This window comes from Agrilus planipennis, unplaced genomic scaffold (genome assembly GCF_000699045.2).
Source record: "Agrilus planipennis isolate EAB-ADULT unplaced genomic scaffold, Apla_2.0 scaffold15, whole genome shotgun sequence".
NCBI lineage: Eukaryota > Metazoa > Arthropoda > Insecta > Coleoptera > Buprestidae > Agrilus > Agrilus planipennis.
In genome coordinates this window covers 131,858-152,622 of record NW_020438871.1, presented here as the reverse complement: position 1 = coordinate 152,622, position 20,765 = coordinate 131,858, and the positions used below count along the sequence as shown (strand labels likewise).

Sequence of the window (20,765 nt, the reverse complement as noted above, 5' to 3'; positions counted from 1 at the left end):
TTTATAGCGCGCCATTATTGAGAGAGATATAATATTAACGTGTAATAAAAGATTGTGTTTCATTTATCTTTAACTATAGCTTCTCGGAGTTGTAAAAACAATTCAAATATATTTTTTTACATTTGCGGAGAATATACAATAGTTAAGCAAAGATTGAATATAACAGACTTTGTAAAAAATGCTTATTAAGCTTACTTCAGAATAAAGTGTCACCAACATAAGCACTGGCTTACGATAAAATATGCCGGTTATGTGTTGAAGTGTTAAGACAGTAGACAGGTAAATCAAAATCATTGTTATTAGGTATTTCTGTCCAAATTAGGATGCAATTGGAACTCGGAGTGAAAAATGTCATCAATACGAGTTTGAAAAAAGAAAGTATTGCTTCTTTACATCAAACTTGGTTTGATCAAACAGTTTGTAAAGACATTTCAACTTGACTAACGGTGGTTATTTCATGTTTAGATATCGAGGTCATGATTTATATAGGTTTTAAGCATATAGGACACAAGAAATTACTTTTTAAGAAAAAAGTCAATTCAAAAATCACGTTTCTTTTGTTTATTTTCGATTTTTCCATGTTTTAATATTGTCGGAGGTATTTTTAACCAACACCATCGAAAAGAGCATCGTTAAAAACATAGGAAACAGTGGTTATCGAATATTTTTTCGTCGCACTCATTACGTGGCAAGGATTCAAATGGAAATGTGTTCTCTGAGCATTTATGGGTTAATGTGACGTGGTATAAACCATATGAATATCGTTTTCTATTACTTTTAAGACAATTACGACAAATATTAACAATTTTAGAAAAAAACTTTTCAAAAAAAAAATTTCGCAGACCTGTGTTATTTACGTACAGTTTTCCTTTTTTATAAAGCAGAATATCATTTTATTCCGATCCGATTCGATAAATCAAATAAAGGATTATTTAAAAAAGCGAGGGGAAAGTACAGAGAATAAACTGCTGCTTTACAGTTTTCGTCGAGCGATAGCCAAGGGCTGTTTGGTCTCTACAGTCTACATCACTCATTTCCTCCGAATCGAAACTAACGCTCTCATCGATTACATCGTCTACGTGAGAAAGTCAAACAGATTAATATTTTGTTTGATCCTTGCGAAATACTATTTAACCGATGACCGCAAAATTCAGCAAAAAAAAAAAAAACTAAGCGTAGGTATCCGTTGCAATTAAATATGCATAATGTAGATTTCTATTGAGTGAAATCGTTGGAGCAAAACTGCAATAAATGTCACATTCCGACTTGTTAATTACAGTGGACACCGGATGCAAAATTTACGCAGAAGTGCTTAGGAAAAGGCTAGAAAAGGAATTAAAAGAAAAAAGGACAATGACGGAAGCGCAAATAGGATACAGGAAGCGAAAAGAGACTATAGAAGCAAAGTACGTATATCAGCAACGGAAGAAGAAATCAAAAAAGAAAAAGGGAAAATAATATCATTTTTCACTAACATGAAACGACTTTTCGACAAACTACAAAATATATATACAGATACGTATAAAACTACTAAACATTCGGAACCACGCACCGAGAGTTCCATACAAATATGTAAATAATCGAAAAATTTTCCCACTTTTTCGAAGTATGTTTTGTTTCCTTTCAAAATATACCTATAATTACAATATTACAATTAAAAACATTTTGACAGACACCGAAACGGACAACGAAGTGATTTTATAAGGGTTCTCTCTTTTTTTTTTTCTTTTAAAGGTATACTAAGAGTAAAAGAAATATGCATTTGCAAGAAAAACTAAAAACATCAAACTTTACTGAAGAATACAAAAAAATAGCATCGCTACCAATGGAAATTGGAAAACACCTTACAAATCAAAGCAATAAAAAATTGACCGGGGTTAATATTGAGCAAGTATAATTTCCCGTAGCTTATGTTTAATCGAATAAAGCAAAAAGAAAAAACTACAATCGATCTGAGTTTCGTGAAAACGTGAAATTTTTTGCAATTCAACTCAACGTGGTGTGGCCCTAAATCCGAAATGAAATGTAAACAGGTCCAAGACGGTGGATGCTTAGCAACACAGCCATCAACGAATACATCTCGTTAAGTTTATACCACATTATCCATCCCAACGCTTAAACGAAGTGTACACAACTTTAAAAGTGTAAATATAACAAATCCACTAATTAAAGATTACATTACGTGCTATTTTTTAATTGCTAAAAATTTTTAAAAACATCTGCTAATAACATTACTACCTACGAAGTATGACACTCACCCTTTAACGTTTAGTACCTCGAAATGAAAAACATAACGATTCAAATTAACTAAAAGTTCATTTATAATGGTACAGCAACCGAACATTCCATTTGTATAATCCTGGTGTAAAGGAAAAAGAGATTTATAAAATGAAAATTGTTTCGGAATTTTAGATGAAATTTTCGCTGAAGGTGTTACATACTCTGTATTTTTATACTGCATATAAATAGGGCATAAACTGCTGCACTACATACACGGGTAATTCGTTATATAAAACGCAAGCGTTTGCCCCGAATTTTATTTAACTGTTGACTTCGTTATTGCAGATCGTACGGCAACTTGATTTTTCCTAAAGAGTTTATTGCATTTCCATAAACTCACTTTGTTACCTAAGTTACGTACCTAGCTCGGATAAAAATTTAGTTTTTCAAATTTTCAAAAGTTTTCACATCTTAAAACATTATCGTCATGTTAAGTTTACATAAGTAATAAAGTTTCGATTTGAATTCCTTTAAGTCGATCGCGAAATTATCACAGTCGATCTAAATTTTTTTCATTGAACAAGATGAAAAATAAAGATACTTGGTTAATACATTTAGGAAGATTTTCCATTGAAATCAATTAAAAAAAAATTTTTAAACAAATTAATTTGAAGCATCCAAATTGATTTGNTTTATTCAGAAAAAAATACTACTCTCGACGAATAGAAAAAAATTGTTTTATGTAGTCAATTTCACGCCTTAACTAATCGATCGATCATCATGAAATTTTGTAAACACACTGTCAGGGGCCCAGAAAAGGACATTATATATATATACATATAATATGTATGTTCGATTTTTCAAATAAAATCATCACGTTGTTACGTTTTTATAATTACATATATCCCTAAAGGTTGGAAGTAATCACATATAGCACTATGGATTAAAAAAATGCGATAAGTCCCTTAATGGGATCAAATTCGGACCGACGAGCTAAAGGTTAACAAATGTATATTATTTATAAACTATATTTACCTATGTTGATTTAATACTTTTCATCCAATCGCGACAAATTTTCTAGAAAGTAGTACGTCAACATTATTAAATTTAGTCTGGGTATATTGCCAATCAAAAAACTAATTTTGTAAAGAACATGCTATTTGCGAGTGTTATCTTGAAGGAAATTTTCAATCATCTACGGTAGAAGAAAGCAAAGCATAACTGAATTTATAGTAAACGGTGTTAGATAAGCTTTCGATAGTTTCAACAAAGAAGAATTGGCTCGTTGTAATTATATTTGCGAGATATATTTGAATTTTAAACAAAGAGAATGAAACACTTACCGAAACTTTCGTCAAACCTGAAACGCATAACTTGAACTAAGAAAGTTCAAGTGTTGCTGTTACTTTACAATAGAAGCGGATATAGTATAATGAGTAATTCACAAAATTATCAAATTAAATAGAATACAGCCTCCTCACTGTGATATAAAGTGAATACCAGCACTGCTTAGCTTACGTTGTCTACTTGGAGAGTTCGTAACTACTCAGAAACCTTTACTTTTCTCATTATATTTTTTCTTATAATTACGATACCATTTTTTATCCATTCGTGATAAACTGCACGGTAACACCCGATACTGCCACAAAAATCGTACAGTATATCACTGGCTATTGTTATAAATTATTGAAACTGCCTCAGATATCACACAAAACAAATATTTAGTTGGTTCCGGAATTATCTATATACATACAATGGTAACAAATTAAGAACCAAACAAACATACCTATATTCTATCACATGCAATTATCAAAGTGTGTCCATCATCTTTTGAAAAAGACGACACAATATAGGAAAATTCGTACAAGTGCAATTTAAAGACCCCTAAGGGTGTTACACTTTGTTCAAAAGATTTTGATGGTTCGATTGGTTTACGACAGTTTTCACATTGTCATCAAATCATGCATTTTTGCTCGTGTGACATAAGATATATTATTTCTACTTATATTCGGTGAGCATTTTGCCTTGCGTGTATACCTACTACGAAAGAAGTAAACGAAACGATACATGTAAGTAGGATCGTCATTACCTTTTCCCCAAGCTCCCAGTCAGATTATATCAAAAAAGAAGAAAGGAAGGGCCTTTTGAGTATATTGTTTCTTATCTTTTAAAATAAATTCTAGATTACACGGTTGTTACGAGCTCCAATTTATGCTATCGTCTATTTATCAAATTAAAGTTAATTCTAGAGTAATTGAGATAGTCGTAAGATCACCTATGCGAAAAATAACTGCTAAAGTTTCAATGCAACCCAAATGAAAGTATCGATACGTACATAATATCCTTACTTTGATATGAGACATTTTTTATTTCTACATGCGAAACCTACTTCTTTTAATTCCAGTTATACCCAAATGTATAAGAAGAGTAAGTACAATTTTAACTCGAACACAACGCAATAACCATTTCAGCACACCATTATATAACTTTTCCGCCTGAAGATGGTACAGTGTGCCGAAATAATTATCGCAGACAATAAATTTTCTGTATTTTTAGCACAATTTTTCGGAAAACTTGAAAATCGTATTCAACCGTTGCATTTAATATCTCTCAAAAAAAAAATCGCTGCCAGTCTAATAATAAAGCTTTTTCACCCTTTATTCGAACATGTAAGGCATACATTTTATGACATTCTTTGTACAGTAAAAGCATGTTTTAGCATTGGTGTGAAATAATATTAATATGTGGCACACTGGCATCACCATAACTCAAGATAAATTGTTTCGTTATTAGAGTCGTTTCCCCGCCAAGTTCAAAAACATTATTAAACGAAATACTGAGTGATTCATGTCTCATTTAAAATAATAGATTATAACATTACATTACACAGGGCGATTCAAAAGGCATGGATGATACGAAAACTACCGATTCTATAGGGTTACAAGAAATTTGATAGATTCCTTTTGAAGGGTTAATGTAAAGCTTTTGCGATCGATTTTCTCATGTATTAGTCGACCTTAGATGATAACTGTTAGTTTTTGAGATATGAATTTTTATGTTTTTATCTTTAAATACCGAGTTTTGACAAAGAAAATCGTAAAAATCCACCTCAAAAAATGATCTTTTTTAATATCTTTACCCTTCTTGATATCGAGATTGCATTAATCTGAAATAATAACATTAATTTTCATGTTGTGAGCTTGCAATCACAAGAAATTAAAAAAAAATCTTTGTAATTCTAAGTTATTGTAAATTTGCATCTAAAAAATGTAGGTAATGTAACATTACAAAGATTTTTTTAATCCACTGCAATTCTAAACCCACAACAAGAAATTTAATGCTTTACATCAGTCTATTTTTTGTCAAGATTCGGTATTTAAAGATAAAAACATAAACAATTGTTAATACTAGTACTAAATTGTTAACAAGCACTACATAGAACAATAAGGAAATGTTATTTCTTGACACAAATTTTGAAATTTTGGTCTATTTCTGGGTATTTAACTTTAATATACAACGTAGTATTCTCCATTCTTTTTTCAATCAAATGTAGCTCAAATTTAATAAATAATTGTAAACCTTTTCGTAATCTTTTAATTTTTTAACATTATGTCACAACATAACGATGAATAAAAGAAGATGTGTCACAATACTTAATTTCAATTTGTCCAAAAAGGGAAGAAGAACAATTAATTAAAATCAATTAAAACATCACTAATAATACTAACATCGTATTATTTGCATTTAAAACAATTTTGTTGATACAATTTACTAAATTTATTTGATGAAAATATGGAAAACTGTCGTATAAGTAAGTACCTATATTTATTCCCAGAATAATTTTTATAACTTAGTTAAAATTATGTATACTTATATTTATATTAAANAATTAAAAGACGAATGCACTTCTTAACGAAAATGATTTAATATTCTGCAATATTTAATTGTATTGTATTCAAAAAAGGTAAAATGAATTGAAAATAAATATTCGAAAACGTATTTAAATCAAAAGTTAAAAAAAATTAAGCAAACTGTTACAATTACAATTAAGTATTTAAATAAACAGATTTACGAAAATAATTAAAAAGCTTACCGTTTCAAATGTATGTTTCGCGCCATGATCTCGCAGGCTGTTCTAGTGGAGCTGGAAATTACTGCAACCTCAACGCTGGCGCATCAAGACGCAACTGGATTGTTCCAGGCGCCTCGACGCCCGAAGTAAACTTTATTTTCAGTCCTGCGCTATACCATTTTAAATAATCGTACACAAATATACACCCATATTTATGTACATGTCACTATAAGTGCCCCACTTAGTTCCTAGATAACAATCGAAACTTCCCCTGGTTTGTTCTATCTACCGATGGTTAAACGCATTCGACGCTCTCGCTAGTCAACAAGTGGAAATGTCATTACCTCCCTGACTATAACAATAACTAAATATAGTTATCCACGTATGCACTATAAATACTATCCCCACCTAGACGTCATAGATAAGGGGAGGTTTCCAGGGGCTCAAATCTCGTCTCCCGGAAATTCTCCAATCCGACGATGAATTCGATTCAATAGAAGTATTATTTTCATCAAAAGGCGTAAAGCGCGATCGAAACTAGTATATAAATCATTGCTAACAACTATACATATAGTATATATAAATGTTGTACAACCAATCGCAGCGCAGAATCCTTGCTGCAAGCAGAAATACATTTTTTTAGCGTACTCAGCTCCAACGAGCGTTAATCAAGGTAAAACAATAACTAGCCAATGAGATAGCGGGACTGACATGCAGGCAGGCCCGGGGCCTGTCCCCAGCTAATCCTCAAAAAGAAAATAGGAACCCTCATAGGATCACTTCGTTGTTCGTCGGTCTGTCTATCTCTCAATGCTCTTTTTTTTCCGGAACGCGTAAAAATATTAACTTCAAATTATAACAAATTCAACGCAATTCACTCGTTACAAACTGCAATTATTGCAGCTACATAAAACTTATACAGAAGGTGTTTTAACCGATTTAGTTCTATTTGATGTAAGAGTCAGGTATGATTAAATGTAAGTAGATTATTTTATCTTTAAAATCGCCAGTTTATGCTGCCTATCACGTTCCATAATAAACACAAACGAAAACTAACAAACTGTAAAGCATGGAATACTTTTATAATCGGCAACACATTCAATTTATACAGTTAATTAAACGAAATATTTTCACTGATATTTCATTTACAAAACTTTTGGTGCAACAGTTAGATGTCAATTACATTATACATAATTACTGTACCGTAAATGATAAAGTTAATGTTATTAAACATCGCCTACGGTTAGTTTGAGTTTGAAATAAAAAATGAAAATAATAAATTTTTCGTCATAAATCTCTACATTTTTATAAACGAAAACAAAGCAAATTTTCAACAGATTTGCTCATTCTGGAAAGAAAAAAAATTTACGATTAAACGTAATTGTCAAAGAGTAAATAAAAAAGGACGTAAAACAAACCATAGGGATTGGACGACAGTCGTAACCGTGATTTATAATAAGTAGGTTCTTCTAACCTAGTTTATAGCTCTAACATCAAAAAAATAAAGCAATAAATTAGTAAAAAGGTTCTTGTTACAAAACTATTTTATTCTTACCAACGCATTGCCATTTGAAAGTAATATATGAATGTATAAAACATATAGCCCCATATTTTTATAGATAATGTGGAATTTTTCTTTAAGAAATCCATGAAAGAATATTTTACAAATTATTTATTTCCACTTTTCATTTAGGTGGCGAGAAAACACACATAGTAGAGACCGTAAGTCATCATTGTCGTATACAACGCTAATAATTTAATATCAAAGAGAAATATTATTAAAATGATAACCAAGTACCTAACGAATAAAAAAATACATCCACACCTTCTTTGCGGATTGTTTAGTCCTGATGATAGTAAAATCGTATGATATTATATTTTATGCTGTAATAAATTATTGTGCATCCATTTGGATAAAATTGACGTCAAACACACGTTAAATACACATAATATAAATTTGTTTTCTAGTTCCGTCGGTAAAACAATTTGAATATGTAAAAAAGTAAATACATCAAAAAACTTTTTATCATTTGACTTCGATCTCTTCAATTAAAATATCTCTTTTAGTTTCGTATTTCAATGCAAAAGATTACCACAACTTTATTTATTTTTAATAACGAGTGGTAATGTTAATAGCATGAGAATGGCGAGTTTCATCAACGGTCCATCCATCTGCGATGCTGAACGTGGACTGGAAGGACCTTTGAAGAAGTTTGCGAAACGTTTTAACAGTATCAGTTCGCCTACTGACCGCGAAAGCCTTTACCAATTTATAAGTGACAAAAGTATTTTCTTTAGGTGTCCCTCGTTTAATTCCTTTAAAGTACACGAATGTTTAATTGATTATATTATTATTATCGACCGTATTTAATATCCGTTAAATACAAGGCATTATAATCACTGGACATACGAGAACTTGATAACAAAGACAATACAACATTTCTTAGGTTTTTATATCATACCAACCACAGAAAGTATTTAGGTCCGCATATAACAATAATCGTCTATCAGTTAGTTGTTATATACCTTCCTGAATGTGCGAAGTGTCATTAGAGGATTCATAAGTAACATTTTTACTACAAATGAAAAACACCAGCGTAATAAACACTTCATAGAATTTTTTGGAAAATTTACTTTCTAGCAACACTTTTGGTGAAGGTGCTGTAAGTATATCCTAACTAATCTTATAAATGTGAATATGAGTTTGTTTGTTTGTCGGCTTTTCACGCCTTAACAACTCAATCGATCATCTTGAAAATTTGTAAACACATTGTCAGGGGCACAGAAAAGGACATAGGGTACCTTTTATTCAGAAAAAAATACTACTCTCGAGGGATAGAAAAAAATAGTTTTATGTAGTCAATTTCACGCCTTAATTAATCGATCTATCATCATGGAATTTTGTAAACACATTGTCAGGGGTACATAAAAGGACATAGGGTACCTTTTATTCAGACAAACATACTACTCTCGAGGGATAGGAAAAAATAGTTTCATATAGTCGATTTCACGCCTTAACTACTCAATCGATCATCTTGAAAATTTGTAGACACATTGTTAGGGGTACAGAAAAGGTTATAGGGTACTTTTTATTCAGAAAAAAATACTACTCTCGACGAATAGAAAAAAATTGTTTTATGTAGTCAATTTCACGCCTTAACTAATCGATCGATCATCATGAAATTTTGTAAACACACTGTCAGGGGCCCAGAAAAGGACATAGGGTGCCTTTTATTCAGACAAACATACTACTCTCGAGGGATAGGAAAAAATAGTTTCATATAGTCGATTTCACGCCTTAACTACTCAATCGATCATCTTGAAAATTTGTAGACACATTGTTAGGGGTACAGAAAAGGTTATAGGGTACTTTTTATTCAGAAAAAAATACTACTCTCGACGAATAGAAAAAAATTGTTTTATGTAGTCAATTTCACGCCTTAACTAATCGATCGATCATCATGAAATTTTGTAAACACACTGTCAGGGGCCCAGAAAAGGACATAGGGTGCCTTTTATTCAGACAAACATACTACTCTCGAGGGATAGGAAAAAATAGTTTCATATAGTCGATTTCACGCCTTAACTACTCAATCGATCATCTTGAAAATTTGTAGACACATTGTTAGGGGTACAGAAAAGGTTATAGGGTACTTTTTATTCAGAAAAAAATACTACTCTCGACGAATAGAAAAAAATTGTTTTATGTAGTCAATTTCACGCCTTAACTAATCGATCGATCATCATGAAATTTTGTAAACACACTGTCAGGGGCCCAGAAAAGGACATAGGGTGCCTTTTATTCAGACAAACATACTACTCTCGAGGGATAGGAAAAAATAGTTTCATATAGTCGATTTCACGCCTTAACTACTCAATCGATCATCTTGAAAATTTGTAGACACATTGTTAGGGGTACAGAAAAGGTTATAGGGTACTTTTTATTCAGAAAAAAATACTACTCTCGACGAATAGAAAAAAATAGTTTTATGTAGTCAATTTCACGCCTTAACTAATCGATCGATCATCATGAAATTTTGTAAACACACTGTCAGGGGCCCAGAAAAGGACATAGGGTGCCTTTTATTCAGATAAACATACTACTCCCGAGGGATAGGAAAAAATAGTTTCATATAGTCGATTTCACGCCTTAACTACTCAATCGATCATCATGAAATTTTGTAAACACATTGTCAGGGGCACAGAAAAGGACATAGGGTACCTTTTAATCAGAAAAAAATACTACTCTGGAGAGATAGGAAAAAATAGTTTCATGTAGTCGATTTCACGCCTTAACTAATCAATCGATCATCATGAAATTTTGTAAACACGTACTCAAGGGACAGAAAAGGACATACTTATTTATTCCTAAGAGTATTTTTTTTAATATAACATTTTTATGATTTTCAACCTGATAATCTTTCAGAAAAAATCCTCCTATAGAAAAACCATTTAACAATTAAAGAAATAAAATTAAACTTACTGACCTTTAAAGCTTTCAGCGATGTGGATACTCCGCCCGATTTTGACTCCCACATCCAAAAATCGGTGCCTCAATTCCATATTAAAAGAAGGTTTTCATCACGTTTTCACTCGCGAATCCCGCACTTTTACCGCGCGTACAAACACTACTTTACACTACATTTTTCGCGAAGGAAGATTCGTTTAGATTAAACTAACGGTTTCGTTCGTTTTGATGGAAATGATCTGTAATAAAAAACATAAATAATTTTTAAACACATACTGTCCTGTTTTGGGTCTAAGGGCCGCCGTCGGTTGGAGTCCCATTTTGGTCACGATTACTTATATTCGTATAAATAGAGGAGGAATAGGTATATACAATTCGAACGGGGTACTATCCAACAAACAAAGCCTCATATATAATAAATTTTACAACCCCGTATATTGGCGTAATTTCTTTAAATGTTATTAACTAGCAAATATTTTTATATATTTTTTAATCTGACTAATGTCGATAGTTTTACGACAGTAGACATGTCACTTTCATCAATTTACAGCCAAATTTGTTAGGTCTCCAGTTTGGTGAAAAACAGCTAAATTACATCATTCTTTAGTAAGAAAGAAGGCGCTGTCCAAACAACGCTTTCACGCAACATTTATTCTGAGGATAAGGCAAGAATTGCCTTAATTTTAAATATAAACCGTTTGTTAAATAAGTAAGTAAACTGCGAATGACGTCAAAAAGGCTTTTTAAAATTTAGTATTTCATTTTCAAAATTATTCCCGTTATCTATTGATAGAGTATTATTCACAAAATTCACTGCGAAATAAAGTTAATTACAAAATCGTCCAGTAATTTTAAACGCACTAATGACTCCAAAAACGCATACATTAATAATTTTACTGAAGACTTCAAAGGATATGAATTTGCAATTGAAAATATGCTATGGCGCACTACTTCGTAACGTTAATTAATATTTACAAAATATTCATCATGCACCGATGGCATTATCGTTAATTTTGATGTCCCTATTAGCTTTTCTAGGCTGGCAGAAATCACCTAGTTTTTCCCTCTATAAAATTTTATGTAATTATTTAAAATGCTAGACATTTACATTCGTTAATAAAACTATGTAAATATACTAATTAACTACGATTCAAGTGAAAAATTCCATTATCTGCATCGTATTTTTTTATCATATCAGTAATGTAAATAAATATAGCACTATCAACCAATATTTGAGCATTAGTCGCGGCATTTTGTCAACATAATTCCGAAATCTACTCATATTTCCGAATTTAACCCTGCACGTAGTTAAAGTAGGAGTACCATTATATGTATAAAACTGATTTTAAAATGTACCTAGAAGTTTCTACGAGTACCACACTGTTTCTTTGTTAATATTACTTATCAACATGCAAATGCATTTATGCATATCCACTGTATAGGCAGGTAATTAATAAAAACCATAATTTTTTTCTCTTTAAAAACAGTACTATAATACAAATATATTAGTTAAATATATATAATGTTACGGTAGTGAAACTGACAAAATAAAGTCGCCAAAATGAATTTCGAAAATGCCTTTTCAGGGTTAATTTGCTGCCAAAACAAAAAATTAGGGAATCATGCCTTATGTTTGTTGATTTTTTAATAATTTCCTTTTTCTTACTAATCTTATACGCCTCTCAAGAAATGATGCATGACAATAAAAAGAAAAAAGAAATTAATCGTAACTAATGTTGTAAATGCGAATGTGAGTTCGTTTGTTTGTTTGTTTGTTGGTTTTTCACTCCTTAACTACTCGACACCAATCATCATGAAATTTTGTACAAACATTGTCAGGAATACAAGAAAGCACATAGGGTACCTTTTATCTAGAAAAAATATTGTTCTCGAGGGATAGAAGAAAATTAGTTTTATGTAGTCGATTTCACGCCTTAACTACTCCATCAATCATCATGAAATTTTGTAGACACATTGTCAGGAGTACATAAAAAGACATAGGGTACCCATTATCCAGAAAAAATACTATTCCCAAAGGATAGAATAATTAATATTATGCGGTCGATTTCTCGCCTTAACTACTCGATCGATAAAAATTGATTGTAGGTCGTCGATGATTTTTGACACGTATTTAGGACATCAACGCGTACGAAGCCGCGGGTAAAATGTAGTAAATCAATAAACGTAAAATATCAGCTCCCAATTACCCCCTAAAAACTCCTAAATTCAACATTTTCTAAATCCATTTTGGTCACTTTGTTGTGCTAGCCTCACAATAACAGACAATGTAAGAAAGAATAATGAGTTTTTTAATAAAAAAAATACCGTATTATTCTGAACGATTAAGGCTGTATTATTTAATAATAATTCTATTTTGAACGTTAACTCAGTTAAATTTAATTTGATGTCCATTTTCGTACAGAAAGAGTAAATATTTTATTATTATGCCTAATAATACTCACATTAATAACATTACGTCACAATTTCAAAACTTCATCGAATAAAATATTTATCAATAATAACCAAATAAATAATAAAACATGTTCCAGTAATTTCAATAATGAAACATTATTTGTTGTAAGTCAATATTAACAAACACGTACCGTCCGTTTATTGAAAATGGAGTAGATAATTATTAGAATGATAGAAAAACTATTTAATGAAATAACAGATATAATTAAATCGGTGTGGTCTCCGATATTGAGATTGGCAAACATGGAATGTACACAAATCCCTAAATTCAGTGGCCTACTCATTTTATGGTTTTTTATTTTATTTAATATTATTCTATGTCAAAAGGACTGATTTAGCCCCGTTTCCCGTGCAATTAAATAAGTACTAAAATTTAGTATCCCACTTAAATTAAAAATGTTTAATTTTTATAATCCCGTAATATACAATCAACACAAAATGAATCAAGCATTCCGTAATAAATGTAATTGTTAATTTGCTGTAAAAAATATATCATCATCATGATCTAACGAAAAACTTTTTCACGCAACATTATCGGAAAATTAATATATAAAAACAACTCACCGTTTTTATTATGTCGCTTTCCCTAAATCATTCTTAAGTCGATAAAGGTCTACCCATTTGAGAATTTGAGATATTTTCTCGTAAATGTTGCTCTTCTCAACCCATTTCTCCATTTCCTACCGCAGATATATCAACTTCCGACTTTATATACTAAAGCAGTCATTTCCTTAAAACATGCTCTCACTTAATGCAATACTGTAAAGTCTTTATTTAAAAGGTTATTGCATGCTTACCTTCATTCATGTGCACCTTATTTAATGTTACTTGACTTAATAGATACGTAAATAGCAAAGCAAAACCTACTATAATCCTTTTACTATTCAAATATTTTGGTGCACATTGAACTACTTGACGATTGCAGTTACAAAAGGGTTTTCTTCCTTTTCTACTCGCCATCGTTAACGAAACAATTAAATGTAATGTGTAAAGTTTTTCTTGCTAGTAGGATTATTTATTTATATATAAAAATAATGTAATTTGTAATAATTTTCCACTTCACCATATTTTTATGTTTTGGAAACATACGTACCATCTACCGGCGAAACGCTAAAACGCCTATACACATCTATAATTTCTATTGCAGTTTTCGTATATACTGTTTAACTAGTAGAGAAAAATGCGGTAAAATTTAAACTTACAATCTAGATCAATACATTATATTGTTTCTTAACGCTCAAAATTATTTTGTGTAGCAAATTCCACCACTTACCTTCAGATTTCTGCGGTGCATTGAAACTATTTCACAATTACAAAAAAACAATATAAGACAACGAATATTGTCGAAGTAAAAAGAAAAACTCAAAAACACGTTATAAAATTTATTAGTCATACAAAAATTCTATACAGAAAATTTTTGTTGCACAATTTAAAATCAAGTACATGGTAAATACACTCAATCTAAGGAAAGGGAACTGAACTAGATAACTCTTGGTCATTAATAAATTGATATATTTANATATAATATATTTACTTTAAATTTCAGCTAAAAAATCATTTTCTAACATTTCAAATTTAAATTAAAGAGAATGTAAGTATCGATGACTGAGTTAAAATTTCTTAGAAGAAATCACAGCCACTCTTCATTCACACATATTCTAAATAAGTGTTCAGATCACAGTGTTTCACTATTGAAGGCACTGGCCTCTATGTTGTTTCATAGCTTGTAAGCAAAGCTGCATCAACAGGCTCCAAGCAACTGGGACAAGTTAAACTGCGCATAAGCCATCCATCTATACACTTCATATGATAGGTGTGCATACATGGAAGACACCGAACTGTATCTCCTACAAGAAATTCTACCATACATATTACACATTCTCTTTCTTTCTTACACCCATCATAAGTGCCAATAGGAAGATTCTGAATTAGACCTATACGCTTAGCTATTTTTACTTGTTCTTCTTCTGTCAACTGGACCACAGACCTTGACACACTTGGGGACGGGTAATACACAGGCGAAACGTCTTCGGCAGGAATTGGCTCCTAAAAAGACTTACTAAAATGACTATTTTTAATTGAAAATAAATTTCACTGTTATGTGTTCACAAGAAAGTTTTGAACCAACTAAGTACAACAATTTATTAAAAGATTATAAATCAAGTTCTTATCAGTTAGTCACTCATGAAACATAAATAAACAATTTTGAACCATTACCTAATGACTGGTACAATAACTACATGAAGCTTACAAAAATAATACTATTCCTTTCAAATACCCCCATCCTTTTCATATAATTAAGAGGTAATTACTACTAAATCAATGTTTAAACTTCAGTTTAATATTCTCTCACAAAAAAGTAAAAGATAACAAATTTCATAAAGCCAAACAAAGATGAAATAGGTACCTTCAGCTATTTATACCACATCTAGGAAATAATTGTAATTGTTATTAGTTATTTTTACTTTTTTTCTTATAAAATCTAATGAATAAACACCATCAAAAGTTATGAACTCCTAAAACTAAAGAAAAAATAGGTAAAATAGACAAGGTCCCTTGAGAAACTATTATAGGTTTAGGTTTAATTTTAAGTGTAATTGTTAATAGTTTATTGAGGTTTATACCTGGTAAGGTTGCCCCAGCTGATCCGAAGAAGACTCACGGACACTGTCGCTACCCCGCAACAAAGAAATGTCATCTGTAGTGGATCTTTTCAAACAATTACCCATTATGACAGTCTAAACCACTCTCTCATGCCATATTTATTATTGAATGTGTAGCAGAAGTAATCGTTACAAACATCGTTTGTTAATTTTTTACACATGAATGCTAATATTTTATTGTTATTCCCGATTCTTTGCAAATGACCAGATGACAAACAACTAATGACAAGTGAACGAGATGTCCTCGGAATTATTCAGGCTTTAGAATAGATAGCAACACCAATAGTTTTTATAAAAAATCCATAAAAAATAAATCAAACCAACGGTTAGCCTAAGCTAGCCCTGGTGCTTCTTATGTTGATTTTGCAAATCACTTGTGATAATCATCAGGCAAAAAATAAGAACTGTCAAAATTTGAAAGAACTTTCGGAACTCATAAGCAATGATTTCACGCCATCTGTGCAACACCTCATTCACTAACAATTTTAAAAAAAGAAAATAGATTCATTCAAGTAAACTAAGAGAATACTCACCCAATTGAAAGGGCCATAAAAGCAACTAGGCAACCATGAAAAATAATTAGTTGGGTAAAGTTTTGTTTTATTTGAAATTCTATAAGCAAATTACTTTGTAAAACTATATAAACAACTCATAATATAATTAATTTTAAAACTACTACAAACAAATGTGTTATGAACATTATCTTAACATTAAAAACTTTTAATATCATAAAAATTATATTTTTTGATATTTATAACGAATATACCAAAACAATTAGCCAAACCAATTTTTAGAATCCAGAAACTTAGATTATAGATTATATTAATATGTTTGTTTATACTATTCAGTATTATTTATGAAATAAATGGAAACTTTATAAATTTCTCTTTGCAACTTTTTAGTAAGTGTTTCAGCAAGGGACTATATATTTAAGTTACACATGGAATGCGGATACTTACAATGGTGTTTATATTTTATGTGAATCTCCCTACTGATTATGTTATAGTACTTTAGTATAATAAAAAATTAGTCTAGAATTGCCTTTTATAAAGTAGATAAAATTTTCTAATTCCAACTACCAAATAATTTATTAACAACTTGAACACCAACAATGACTTAAAAGAGGATCACGTTTGTTCATCTTGTTCAAATAACTGTTAAAAAAAATCTACGAATATGTAGCGTCAGTTATCACTTCTAAACACACCAATATAGTGATGTTTACAAGCTTTTCTTTTTTTTAAACAACTGATGTAGCTGAAGGACTTGTGCCTTGCATTTTTGCCCGAAGTGTAGGAATATCTTCGTCTATTCGCACCAGCAACCGAAAACGCTGAAACATTAAATTGTATAAATTTATATCACTAAAATCTTAAAAGTACAAGTTGTGACATAATAAAAAAATCAATAAGCTACAAAAAAATATTTTCTCTCCGTCAAGATTTGAACCGATTCCAATGAGAATTCGAGGACTTGGTACACGTAAGCTGTTATCGACAGGATCGAGAACGCCCCTAGACGTACGTTTTTTAATAGCCAAAAAATATGTTATAAAAAAAAAGAGACGTCGACATTACTGACTTAATGATTACAAAAAGAGTGATCGTAAGAGAAAAAGCCGTTATACAAAAAACAAAAATTGTCAAATAATTCTGATCTGTTCGGCAAAAAAAAAGATAATTAATTTATTACCGTTTTTTGATCTCCAGGGGTACTATACCATTTGTAAATCATATAACCAGGTATACAGAGCATTGATGTTAGCGCAGTAAACCATCCAAACAAATGCGCCCACAGAGGAAATTCGTAATTTAAATACTTCACAGGTGTCCATTGTACCAAATTAAATATAAAGACTCCCTAAAGGAAATATTTTATTCGCGTCGTATTAAAAAATCAGACGCACTAATCATACTTACCACACATATAAGTGGAGTTGCAATAGTCCAGCAAAATTTCCACCATGCCATTGGATAATACCCGATCATTTCCTTAATTCCGTCATAGAATCTATCCACCCCGTAAGCCCAAGATATAGAAACGCATTCGAAAAATATCAAAAACAGTAGACAAAATCCACTAACGGCGTATGAGTCAAGAATTTGGAAGACGTACATTCCGCCCTGCATTTTTTGGTACAGTAAACTACTAATAAATTTTCTTATTTTAAATCATTATACTTACTTCAGAAATGCATGATAACCCAACCACATACGAGAGCAAGCACACCACAGCGATAAATATTTCTTTTCTTGGTCGTAACAACTTCGGCCATTCGTCAATAACGGCAGTAACGAAACCTTCCATCGTACAAAACTGAGAATCCAATCCTATCAAAAGAATCATAAAGAAAAATAAACATGCCCAAAGTGGTGAACCTGGAAGTTGAAGAACTGCCGATGGATATGCTAAGAAAGCTAATCCAGGACCTGAAAGATAAACAATTATTTTTTGTCGCTATTGTTCTTCTAAATACATATTGATATCGATTTATAGAAGAAGTTTTACCGGAAGCTGCTACCTCACCAACTGGCTTCTTCTGCTCATGGGCCATAAAGCCCACAACAGAAAATATTACAAACCCAGCAAACATACTTGTAGTAGAATTAACAGAACAAACTATCAAAGCATCCCTACAAAAAAAGATGCATTTCTTTCCTATCAATTAATTAAGTTCTTACTTGTAGACGTTGTTAGTAAATTTATTGTAACTCCCCAGTGCCACCAGCGTTCCTAAACCAAGACCATACGAGAAAAAAATTTGTGTTACAGCATCGATCCAGACTTCCGACTCTTTTAATTTAGAAATGTTAGGCATTACATAGAATTTTATTCCTTCCATTGCACCGGGCAATGTGACTCCTCTTATTAGCAAAATTGTTAAAAGTACGTAAGGGAAAAGTGCTGTGAAATAGACAACTTTTCCAGTCCATTTTACACCTTTCCAAATACAAAAATAGCAAAGAACCCATACTAGTAAAAGGGTTCCTGCCAATTCCCATCGAATTCCTCCCACCTTTTCTATACCTTCTGATATCATCAATGCGCGTCGTCTAAGAAAAAAGAATATTTTTGATAAGTAATCAACAAATTATTAATTGCTTCCACCGGTACTTTACCGGAAATTAAGATTAATGTTTAATCTTTAAAAAACACAATAATCTCCACTATTAATCATGGACTATTAACGATACTATTTGCAGGGTTAATTATGAATAAAACATTTGCTAAATTTATATGTGATTAGGAACGAAGCCAGCTATTTTTTTATTATTATTATACTTACTCCCAAAATTCTTTAACTGGATCGGTCAACTCAGTCAATGTTATGTTGTAGGAATTAACATTACACATCTTTGTAAAAGTATTGTTTATATTATAATGATCCCAACACATGAGAGAATCGCGATCGTAGGGATTTACGCAAAATTGCGTATTCCAATAATTATTGCAAGTTCTCCAAGGAACATCTAGAAATCATATCCAATTAAAAACGTGTTTTTTTTTTTAATAAGGATTACATACCGGACCTTAACGACATAAAGAAGTAAAAAATCGCCCATGCTAAAATAACGATGTAATAAATATTCATCCAACAGGACATGACAGCAGCTGCATAGCCGATTCCTAAAAAATTTGTTTGCTAAAGGAGCTATAGAAACACCAAAATATTGCTTCATTTAAAAACTTTATAAAGTTCCTTAACGTTTACTGACGTATATTTGGAAATACCTTTGAAGATTGGCGCTATTTTAAAGACGCCCAATCCACCAATTGTCATCATTTGACCAAGAGCGAGTTCCATAAAGAACATGGGAATTCCTGCTAGGAACAATGTAATGAAATATGGGACGAGGAAGGCTCCTCCGCCATTTTTATAGCAAAGATAAGGGAACCTCCAAACATTCCCCAACCCTATAGCCAAACCAACGACGGAAAGTATGAAGTCTAGTTTGGTTCCCCATGTTCCTCTCTCAGGAAGAACTTTAACGGTCTTGAATGGTTTCATTTTATTGGCCGAATTTGGTAACTCTTTCAAATTAGGCATCTCTATTTCTTCAACGTATCTGTTCAAATTGATCTTATTTTCTATGCAATCAAAGGATTCCCCTCGTTTCTCCATTGTAAATATTTTATAAATAAAATATGACTGCCCAAAATCGCGATGGAAACCGTCAGCTCATTTCAATTACTAAAGCAATCTAGAAAATTAATTAATCAATTACCAATCGGTTTGTTTAGATGCAAAATAAAACAAAATACGTTGAAAACGTTCTCCAACATTTTTTAAAACTTAAATGTCGATGCAGTCGCAGAAAATGTTCTTTGCAAAAGGAAGTCTTTGTTGTTACCTTCCAAGAGGAAACACTTTGAGAGACTGAAAAGGGAGGAACAGTTCAGTCCTGCATAATTATATCCGAACTGAAGTATGTATATGGAACAATTATTACGGCCTACTAATTTATATAACGAAGTCCTTTTGTCAAGAAAGAGAAAGAAAAAAGGGACATCTATTGTTGCCGATGTCGATAAGTGCCCAAAAATGGTAACCCCTACTCGTTCAGCCATGAATATCGAATTGGAAAAAGTTTGTTGCTGTTTTAATCATAAACAAAATGTAGGTGTATATTGTTACAATCTAGCGTTATTATGTAGGGTAGGAATGCTTTATAAACGAATATATCCGGCAACGGCTAGACTGAATCTAACAGTAACATTTATACGTCTATTATAGCTCCCATGCGATAGCCTAATCTAAAACAAATTATAGTTAGGGTGATAAACATTCTGCATCATCTCAATTGAGAGAATCATCATTGAACCCGCTGTCTCATTCGCGATCTGTTGCTATCTTTTTTTTTTTTTTAAT

The 20,765-nt window shown here is 31.4% G+C and overlaps 3 protein-coding genes across 8 annotated transcripts in view; all 3 read right to left on the bottom strand.

The window, feature by feature from the left end:
- Positions 1–14,122, bottom strand: part of LOC108735276 (metabotropic glutamate receptor) — an 80,351-nt gene extending 66,229 nt beyond the window's left edge. For 4 of the 6 annotated variants that reach the window (XR_001937552.1, XM_018467174.1, XM_018467171.1 and 1 more), the window contains exons 1-3: positions 14,030–14,122; positions 13,797–13,962; positions 10,780–10,999 (exon numbers count right to left, since the gene is read on the bottom strand). The gene's annotated coding sequence lies outside the window, so the exon portion shown is untranslated. Of the gene's footprint in view, positions 1–6,313; positions 6,402–10,779; positions 11,058–13,796; positions 13,963–14,029 lie in introns of those variants that run through there. The other 2 variants (XM_018467173.1, XM_018467172.1) reach the window with 2 other exon arrangements.
- A 520-nt stretch (positions 14,123–14,642) lies between these two features.
- Positions 14,643–16,319, bottom strand: LOC108735214 (RING finger protein 11). Its single transcript, XM_018467057.2, has 2 exons — positions 15,857–16,319; positions 14,643–15,278 (listed from the first exon to the last, which is right to left on the bottom strand). The coding sequence occupies exons 1-2, from the start codon at positions 15,959–15,961 to the stop codon at positions 14,940–14,942; spliced, it is 444 nt and encodes a 147-aa protein (XP_018322559.1). The 5' UTR covers positions 15,962–16,319; the 3' UTR covers positions 14,643–14,939.
- Positions 16,320–16,578: 259 nt separating this feature from the next.
- On the bottom strand, positions 16,579–20,241 carry LOC108735204 (sodium- and chloride-dependent GABA transporter 1). The gene is made up of 9 exons (XM_025977541.1): positions 19,628–20,241; positions 19,421–19,522; positions 19,182–19,365; positions 18,577–18,948; positions 18,404–18,528; positions 18,080–18,324; positions 17,815–18,018; positions 17,588–17,755; positions 16,579–17,228 (listed from the first exon to the last, which is right to left on the bottom strand). Exons 1-9 carry the CDS (start codon positions 20,016–20,018, stop codon positions 17,136–17,138), a joined length of 1,884 nt encoding a protein of 627 aa, XP_025833326.1. The 5' UTR covers positions 20,019–20,241; the 3' UTR covers positions 16,579–17,135.
- Between the last annotated feature and the right edge of the window lie 524 nt (positions 20,242–20,765).

What these genes read in the sequence shown, in the direction of transcription:
- LOC108735204 (XM_025977541.1), bottom strand. Translation starts at nt 20,018, where the DNA reads ATGGAGAAACGAGGGGAATCCTTTGATTGCATAGAAAATAAGATCAAT. An exon ending in CCAGTTAAAGAATTTTGGGA is followed by an intron (nt 18,949 to 19,181) that starts GTAAGTATAATA and finishes CTTTTTTCTTAG; the next exon opens with ACGACGCGCATTGATGATAT. An exon ending in CAACTCCACTTATATGTGTG is followed by an intron (nt 17,756 to 17,814) that starts GTAAGTATGATT and finishes TATTTCCTTTAG; the next exon opens with GGAGTCTTTATATTTAATTT.
- LOC108735214 (XM_018467057.2), bottom strand. Translation starts at nt 15,961, where the DNA reads ATGGGTAATTGTTTGAAAAGATCCACTACAGATGACATTTCTTTGTTG. An exon ending in AGCTGGGGCAACCTTACCAG is followed by an intron (nt 15,279 to 15,856) that starts GTATAAACCTCA and finishes AAGTCTTTTTAG; the next exon opens with GAGCCAATTCCTGCCGAAGA.